Source organism: Bactrocera dorsalis, chromosome 1 (genome assembly GCF_023373825.1).
Source record: "Bactrocera dorsalis isolate Fly_Bdor chromosome 1, ASM2337382v1, whole genome shotgun sequence".
NCBI lineage: Eukaryota > Metazoa > Arthropoda > Insecta > Diptera > Tephritidae > Bactrocera > Bactrocera dorsalis.
The window spans coordinates 109,055,303-109,064,866 of record NC_064303.1 but is presented as its reverse complement, the minus strand read 5'-3'; the positions used below and the strand labels follow the sequence as shown (position 1 = coordinate 109,064,866).

At 35.8% G+C, this 9,564-nt stretch overlaps 1 protein-coding gene across 1 annotated transcript; it reads left to right on the top strand.

Annotated features, from left to right (window-relative positions):
* The first annotated feature begins 3,216 nt into the window (after nt 1-3,216).
* LOC105234027 (uncharacterized protein DDB_G0283357) lies at nt 3,217-8,390 on the top strand. The gene is made up of 2 exons (XM_011216230.4): nt 3,217-4,239; nt 6,901-8,390. Exons 1-2 carry the CDS (start codon nt 4,089-4,091, stop codon nt 7,509-7,511), a joined length of 762 nt encoding a protein of 253 aa, XP_011214532.2. The 5' UTR covers nt 3,217-4,088; the 3' UTR covers nt 7,512-8,390.
* The last annotated feature ends 1,174 nt before the right edge of the window (nt 8,391-9,564 follow it).

Sequence of the window (9,564 nt, the reverse complement as noted above, 5' to 3'; positions counted from 1 at the left end):
CACACTGTGTATTATTTACATACAAACAAACAAAAAAAAGACAGTGGAATGTGATTGCGCTTAATTGCTCGGTCGGTATTAAATTGATTTTATACGCAATTAAAAAAAAATTATATCAAAATTATGAACGAGTGGTGGTTATTAGCAACCTGTTGCAGATCATGTAAAATCGATAAGTACATATGTATAACACGTGGTAACAGTTTGCGATATAACTTTAGAGAAGCAGTCATGATTTTCGTGAGGGGGCGTGTATGAAGGGAAGCAAGAAAAAACGTTAACGGTAAGTTTGCATGGAAAATATATGCTATAGTGTGCCGATTTGTACTATATGTTTCGAGATTAGAACCTTGGTAAATAATCTGAGACTGATTTCGTGAAGATATTTTATCAATTGTAAACTTTTTTTGTACAAAGACTTGCTTATGATCGGTCAGTTAGCATAGAAGCTGTATGCTATAGTGTGCCGATCTGTGCAAATTATTTTGAGATTATAGCATTGTCTAAGAAACTGCACTTTGCAAAATTTCGTGGTGATATCGTTCTAAATTAAAGAGCTTTCCTTGCAAGAACTCAATTTTGATCGATAAAATGTATGGCAGTTGTATACCATAGTCGTCCAATAACGGTGGAAAAAATATTCAATAAAAGAAAATTTAAAATAATTATGTTGTGTAGCACAGTGTCAGTTTGAGTTGTTTATTAACTTGTTACTTGTAATTATTTTTATTAAATCACTGTCGCTCCCATGCACAAATGAAGTGGAGGTGTTCGCTCGAGTGCGCATATACACATACTTAAGTATGTATGTACCACAATAATTCAAACTATTATACATACATACATATATGTATGTATATGTATTTATTAATGGGGTTTTTTTTTGGGTTAATTAAAGCACCTATTGCAATTAAAAACCACTTTCGACAGTTAATAAGTACACAGGAAATGTGAATGAAATGATGAGATGATGTGACGGTAGATCAAACTATGATATTTTGCTGATATAAGAAGAATGTAATAACGTTTATACACTTGAACTTATATTGATATTTTTAGTTGAAGTCGGTATCAAAAAGCATGAATTTTTCACCTTTTTTACTGTAAGTAATCAAAATATGATAATAAGCATAGTGTGACTGTAGCTCATTAAGGTGATGTGATAAATTTTTGGTGATGTGAAGGAGTCAACGGCACAGCAACCATCTCGAATTATATTTTCTGGTGATAATTTTATGCGAATCGTTAAGGTATAATGTGATTTTCCAATTAGTGGTGAGATATCGCATCATGTCATCTGATGTAAATGTGATATGATGGACGGTCATATGATTTGATATAAGATCAACTTATTTAATATAAGATCATGTGATGTGAAGTTATATCATTTATTGGGTGATATTTTGATGTGATGTCATATGATGTGGTGCGATATAAATAAATGTCATTACCATCTGATATGATGTGGTATCTACAGTTCATTTGATGTGATATAAGATCATAATATCATCTGGTGCAGTATTTTCCAACTTAGTTGGATTAGAATTAAATAGTTATGGTATATTTTTAAATTATGTACAGGGTTTGTCTGGAAAGGCCTGGTGCCACCGAAACACATCACTTCTTGCTAAACCCACAGCAGGGTAAGCCTGCTTGATCATATCAAACACAGATGATCGCAGATTTACCGAGTTTCACACGGAATTGAGTCGCGTACCTCTGCTCTAACAAACGCTGCATTTTCGGCTTGCACCACTCACAGAATAGGGTACCTGCGCGCACGCTCCGAAATACAGTCGCGGCGGAAGAAAATCAGTCCTATTACTTTACGGACAAACCCTGTAATTTTATGTAACGAAAGCGGTTTTAGTTTTATATTCGATGCCTGTCTTTCGATAATCTTAGCAACCACACTGTTGATTATAAAAAATATAAAAAACCGGGGGTCTACCAGCTGCTGGACATAAATCTGTGGAATCAAAGAGAAAATGTGGATTGGGGCAATAAACGCTATCAACGCTTTATACAGGTGAAACAGACATGATGTAAAAGCCTAATAAAGCTTAAGTGTAGGCAACAAAGTTTTGATTTTTCCCGAAAATAATTATAACTGAATACATCACATATAATAATTTTCACCAACAAAAGTACGACCAACATTTCTCCGTGTGGTTTCGAAACTCGTTCACGCATGCGTGCACGCACACCTTTTTCGCTGCAGCACAACACTCACCACTTCCACTGTCACTGGCAATAAGCCAAATCGATTGGTGGGGACATTGTGGGCTCAGAAGTGAGTAAAATAAACTCGTTCGACAAACAACTGGGGATATGAGTAACTAGAATGTGAGCTATATATGTATGTACTCGTTTGTAAGTAAATTTATGATATGAATTTTAATGCACAAAATAAAGGGTGAAGCCATCTGAGTAGAGGTTAAAATATTGCAAATTTTCGTAGAGCTTGCTTATTGATTGACAAAGGAAACATCAGCATTAGAGTCGGATATTCTCTAGGGTCATGCCTGAAGTTCTTATAAAATATAGATTATAATTGTCACATAGCGCTGACTTCTAAATTGCCTAAAGCTTCTTATGAAAGCTGAAAACTGAAGAAGGTTTATTCATTTCTCATTCAATGTAAGATACATATACAATATTTAACAGTGGTTGTTTCCACAACTGGTGCATGTCTTGGATAAAATATAGAATGGTGTGTGTCTTGACTATAAGTGAAGCATCCTAACTTTCTCATATCGAAAATAAAATCACGAATTTGAATACGCTATCGCTGGTTAGAAAAAAATAGTTCTACAAACTTTCCTCCACCCAGACTTGATCTTACATGAAACCGTGTAATAATAAGCTATACTATACTTCAGCACGGTGAATTGTCAGCTTAGCGGCGATGTCGATGACGAAGCATCGATTATTACTGTTTAAGAATATTTACTTTCAGTGCAATGACAGAGCAGAGAACAGGTGGACGGACAAACAGATGACTGACGAGGAGGACTGGTTTTAATACGCAGCAAGTTTTTAAGCTGTTTACAAAAGTTTCGAAATGTATTTTGATATAATTTGAATTCAACAGTATAGAACTATATAGTATAGAACTATGTATGTATATGCTTAGGTACATATGAAAGCATTTGTAAGTGTAGTATATACATATGTATGTAATTATATATTATTTTCCTTTTGTATTATTGTTATGATTTTTTTACGACTGCGTTTGCTGGAATAATCGGAATTCTTTGGCGGTGTGTCGTTGGAAGTTTTTATAACTCGGCGCACAGCTGCCGTGGGCACAGTATATTCTAAGCAGCAAGCGCGTATACACGCATGCGCGGACAAAGTATGAAAAACATTTACAAAACCAGCCTATAAAAGACACCTACGTGCAAAAAAAACGTATAAATACAAACGTACATATGTAAATACCACAGCCTACAGGCAACTTGTGTGCACCTGAGACAATATTTAAAAATAATCCAAATAAAAATCAGCACATTGGCACGCGATTTTGGGTGCGAGACTTCAGCTGTCATGCTTGAATTTCTATTAAACACCGCTAAGTGATTGTGGCTAATGAATAAATGAAAAATTTGAACGTTTAAAGGCGAAAAAGAGAAAAACACCGAAAATATTCGAAAAACGTACACAATTTCATAGACGAACGTTTGTGAATTTTCCACTTGAGCGCCTCACACAGCCAGACATACAAACACACACATACGCGCGCGCATTCACCAGCCAAACAAGACAACGCGCCGCTGCAACTTGTGCCACAGTGATCAATCAGCAGCAGCCGCAACAGCAGTCGTCGTCGATAAGCGGCAATCGCAAACGCGTCCAGTGAAAACTCAGTTGCACATTTTCCACATAAATTTTTTACCGTTGTTTTAGCAAGTTTTGCTTTTTAATTGCCAGCGCTTTGTTGGGCGCGCGAGAGTGTGAGTAAGCGTGAGAAAGCGCGTAGTGTTTTAGTTTTCAGCCAGTTCGTAGTCACTGACATAGATTCGGTGTTGCCGGTAAAGCAAACATTCACAAGATCATTGTCGAACGCAACAAATAACAGTTAGTGCATGATTTTAGCTAAACGCACACGAACAGTAGAAAGTGAAATGAAGATGCACCTATTCGTGTCCTGTCTAGTGTTGATCAGTGTGGTGTTGCATTGTGGGCTGGCGGCAAGTGCGTCCACTGTGGGTCTCTATGCACCAGATCGCTATGATGGTGAGTGAACTAAATAAAATATTTATGAATTTATTTTTTTCACAAAAAAAAAAAATAAAAAAAAATGTAGGTAAACAAGAAACAAGTGCAATTGCTTGATTGGATATGCATAAATGAGTTGATTGCTAGCGGAATATGTTATTTTCGAATGCAACCGATATGTGAACCAGTTTTATATTGGGTAAATTAGCATTTTATATATTGAAAAAATACAAAAAATATGAGTTGAGGCACAGCCATGAGTTGTTATTAAAAGCAATTTTCAAAATCCTGTTTGTAAGGCAATTTTTCAAAAAGTAAACAAGAAAAATAGAACAATTAATTTTTTTTTTTTTTTTTTTTTAAAATACTGTTTGAAGGGTTGGCTGAAAAGTCTAAAAAGAAACTAATAGAAACTTAAAAAATATTAAAACACTGGAAAGTTTGTCTCCATCTGGTCTTTGGTTTAACTATACTTCCGAACGAATGCGGTGATCTATAGAACTCTAAAAAGCAAATGCTTAAGCACAGGTCTTCTAAGCAAGTTAGGTTAGATAAGATTAGGTTAGATGGTTGTTCAAAAAGATCGAACTATAAATTTGCAAAACGCTTAGTGGCCAATGCAAACTTGCACAGGATAAGGGAGCACCGATTCTCTCCCATTCTGCCAGGTGCCTTGCCTTGCTAGCTCATCAACTTTACAGTTTCCTGCGATTCCCCTGTCCTGGCACCCATACCAGTCTTATCACAAATGCATTTGATGCTATTGATAGCGAAGTTAAGCAGTCTTCGATCACTGTAAATGAGTTCTAGGCTAGTAACGCCCCTTTGCTATCTGAGGTATGTGGGTAGAGAAGGAGCTACACGAGTTCGGTTTGGCGAAGCAAGTTACATGCATATCTTTCTTTTCCTACTCTTAGTTTCATCGTCTGATTTGATACTTCCACCAGTATACTAGTCTAGAAGCCTGAATTTGAAGCATTAAAATAATGTCAATTTTGAAAAGTTTTTACAAAAGATATTTTTGAATATCTATCAAAACTATCGAAATATGAAAAAATATAGACCAGAATACCCTCTATTTTTGCCGTAATGCAGAAAAACACAGTTTATTTTTATAAATTTCAGGATGAAAACCTAGCATTTCTGAAATTCACAATCTTATTAAGCTTAGATGTTGTTAAGCTTTACAATTTTGAAAGGCTTATGAACAAAGTCTATATCCTGCTAATATTTTTTTATAAGCCTGTCGGTTAGTAAGAGATATTTTTGCTTTTTAAGCAGATCTCGTGAAATGGCTCCCTTGATGCAAGGTGTGCCTTTGCATCAATAGACTGACTCAAACTACAAGATTTTAATAAAATATGTTAATCCTTCTTTAAATGTGTTCATCGCCGAGCATTTCGCAATCGGCATACATTCTATATAAGGTGGAACTCTAATCAATCACTCTTCTTAGACTTCCATCTCTCGAGTAAGGCTTATCTTTTAAACCTCCGACATAAAATGTTATAAAGAACAGTATAGAAGATCCATCCGACCTATATTTCTTATACATTGAATTTAAGTCAAACAAAATGTGTGAATATGACCCTACAGAGCTAGTCAGTTATTCGAAAACAATATGGACCAATATGAAGAAACACTAGATAGAAGAGTATGTAGGAACATGATCGGAATACTAACTAGTCACTGTCTGATGACTGTACACGCCCGCAGAATGGGGGAAAGAATGGAATTGTCCCGCTTTGGCAAGACTATGCTGTAAGCATCTAGGGACCCTACGGTATGATACACTAGAGAAACTAGAGGAGGTATTGATAGTGAGGCCGCCGAGTCTCTTAAGATTCGCGTCAAGTGCAGGCATTCTAAAGAATGACTTTTGTAAGGTGACTAATTTCCATCTGGTATCGTAAAGGACCAAATCTGGTCTATATGTGGCTTACCAGTTTTTCGGATAGGGTAAGCGTCATTGTAATTTAGTATGGTAGCCGAATTATAAAAAACCGATTGAATGATCCGAAAGACTATAGTTCACATAGATGAGCAGACTCAAATATGTTCTTTATCTAAAGGATTTTAATTTTATGTGAGCTTATATCAGCCTTCGAAACTGAATTCGTCATAGATTATAGCAGATAGCCATAGCTTTTGCCTTACCCAAAAATTACATACGAACAAATAACAACTTCCCTGTTTCGATGGTACTAAGCTAAAACCGGACACAGTTTTAGAACAAACAAGCCGCATTTCACTAAGAAGTGTTAAAATTACTGACAAGTGGCTGACTCCTTTGGACACGGAATCACAATTTGCTTATTTCACAATCCATATATTATAAATGAACAGGCATGTTCTTTTCAACACATTGCATGCCACTTCATCTACAGCAATTAATCATAATTAATCTCTTGTGTATCTGCAATAGCAGAACGAGCTTTGCTTCAAGTACCTGTGGCTCAGTGTTCTTATAATTACATTCCAACTAAGTAAGTCAGCGCAACGGTGATGACATCAAGCAACAATAATTCTGCTTGCAATCTATATAAATATACATAAATGCATGTATGTATATACAGACATTTTTATACCTGCATTCATATATGTATGTATATAAGTCTGCTGTATGTGTAGTGTTTTTCCAATTTACTATATATGTATGCTTTTGCATTCTGATTGCAGGCATACCGGAAACATGTCTCTTGCCCATGGACTTTGGCTACTGTCGGGCCAAAGTGAAGCGCTACTATTTCGATATGCGTCGCATGAAGTGCGCCATGTTCTACTTTGGCGGCTGTGCGGGCAACGTCAACAACTTCAAATCGTTGGAGGAATGCAATCGCGTATGCCTGGACGGTTATGGTGATTATGACAGCCCGAATGATGTGGTAGCCGTCAACAAGGCAAGCGGACGTGATTACCGCGGTCGCGGCACTGTGAGCAGCAACAGCAGCAACAAAAACAACAATTCTGGCAGTGGCATTAGCAGCAGCAGCAGCAGTCGTGGCGTCATCAGCAATGTCGGCGGCATTAAGAACAACACGTCCGCAACCAGTTATGGTGGCAGTATTGGCGCTCTTGATGCCAGCTATAAGAACAGCTACAACAAGTACAACAGCAACACATACAACACCAACAGCAACATCGGCAGCAATGTTAATGGCAATAATAGCGGTATTAGCAGCAGCAGCGGTAGCGGCAGCTCTGCCGGCAGCGCTGTGAACAATAACACAAAAATCATACGCAACCGAAGTGATGACAATCTCGATGAATATGATTACGAGGAGAATTAAGTGTATTACCATATTCGTTTGTGTTCATAATGGAAATGAAATACAAAGTATGTAACTTCCTTCATGCGCTACTGCCAAATACTCCTAACCTATAACTATTACTATTACTATTTTTTCTTTGTATACAAATTATGTTATTTATGTTACGCATATGCAAATACTTATTTAAATTAACTTCAGTATCTCTTCTTTTTGCACTGCGCAAAAAATTTGAAATATTACCTAATTTTGCGCACCAAACAAAATAAGAATAGAAAACGAAATAAAAAAGTATTAAAAATAAATCACTTTAGACTTTAACTTCAAAAATTCTAAACATACTACATAATAAAACAGAATATATAAACGTTTACTGAAAAGTGTAGGCATTTCAAGGTCTCTCCAGTAAAGCAGTAAAAATTTGATATTTTTTTGTAATTTATGTTTGCGTTTTTATAGTAAAATTTTTTTCTTAGAATTTGTATAATTATTAAAAAAAAATGTGTATAACAAAGTAATTTAAAAACCCAGAGATCGGTTTTGATAGGTAATTCATATACAAGGAAAATTTTTGAACTCAAATTCGTAATTAGCATACCCCACAGACCACACAGTCGCAAATTTTTCTTCAGATTTCTTGATTCTCCTGGTTCTTGAATTCTCCTGATACAATACCCAAGCTCCAGAAAGGCTTTCCAAACAAGATGCCTGGTTAGGAAGTTTTCTTCTGCTTTAAATTATATAGAATGTAAAAACTAAAAAAATATATTATTACACTATGTAGACTAGTTTATTGTGAAAAAATTTACACTTCGGAGTGACTTAAAAAAATATTATCAAAAATCGTATTCTATTCGGAAATTGTAAATAAAACGCAAACTGTTTAATTATTCATAACAATTTATTTTGTCATCTTCAAAGTAATCGCCACCAAATATAATGCACCTATGCCAATGATTCCTTCAGTTCTCGAAACACTTTTCATAAGCACTTTTTGGGATGGCCTTCAGCTCCTTCAGCGAATTTTGTTTTATCTCTTCGATCGACTAAAACCGGGTCCCGCGGAGCGACAATTTCAGTTTTCGGAACAAGAAAAAATCCCACGGAGCCAAATCTGGTAAATATGATGGTTGATCGATGGTACTCATTGCGTTTTTGGCTTTAAATTCGGTCATAATCGTACTCTTTTTGAAAAAAAAATCAGCTATATTGGGGCAAGTGGAGTAAGAACTCGTTTCTTACCCAAAATATCCACCAAAATCATTCGAACGGACTGACGACAGATGTCGAGCTCTCTTGCCATCTCTGTAACATCTGCCTGACGATTTTCAAGCATCATATCGTTCACTTTTTTAATGTTTTCATCAGTTGAAGAGGTCGGCGGTCGTCCAGAACGAGGCATGTCTTCAATGATCTCTCGACCGTCTATGAAGGCACTTATAGGCATGTGTGTTTGATAAAACTGTATCACCGTAAGCCTTTTCCAATATTCGCAACGATTCCGCACACGAAATTTGGTTAGAAATACAAAATTTGAAACAAATTCTTTGTTCGATATTTTTATCCATTGTAAAAATCGCAACGCACTACTGAGGTGTACCGACTTAAGCAGCTGCTGTAAACAAACTGATTAACAGATCGCGCTCATAGTTAGCATAGTAATTAAGGATAGTCCTATCAAGTTAGAATTTTTTTTTAAATATCGTTTACCCGGGAATTTAATTTCAATTTTGTCACAATGTATGCATATATGTATATTTAAGAAAGTAGTGTTAAAAATCAAATCGATCGGTCCAGTCGTTTCGAAAAAGTTTCCTTCACTGACTCCGAAAACAATATTTCTAAAAAAAAATACCTTTAAAGTTTTAGGAGCTGGTTAACATTAGTGAAATTTCTTTAATGGCCTCTTACGAGGTTATAGCCGAGTTAAATTTACAAAACGCCAATATCTCTAAAGCTACTTGCCGGTTCAACTATCTACATATTTTCGAAGAATATTTTTAAATATATTTGGATTTAATATAAGTATGTATAAACAAAAATAGAGTTCGATTTTTTGAAATTCACACAACCC

Coding starts and splice junctions, on each gene's coding strand:
- LOC105234027 (XM_011216230.4), top strand. CDS start 4,089: ATGATTTTAGCTAAACGCACACGAACAGTAGAAAGTGAAATGAAGATG. Junction 4,240..6,900: donor TGCACCAGATCGCTATGATG/GTGAGTGAACTA, acceptor TTCTGATTGCAG/GCATACCGGAAACATGTCTC.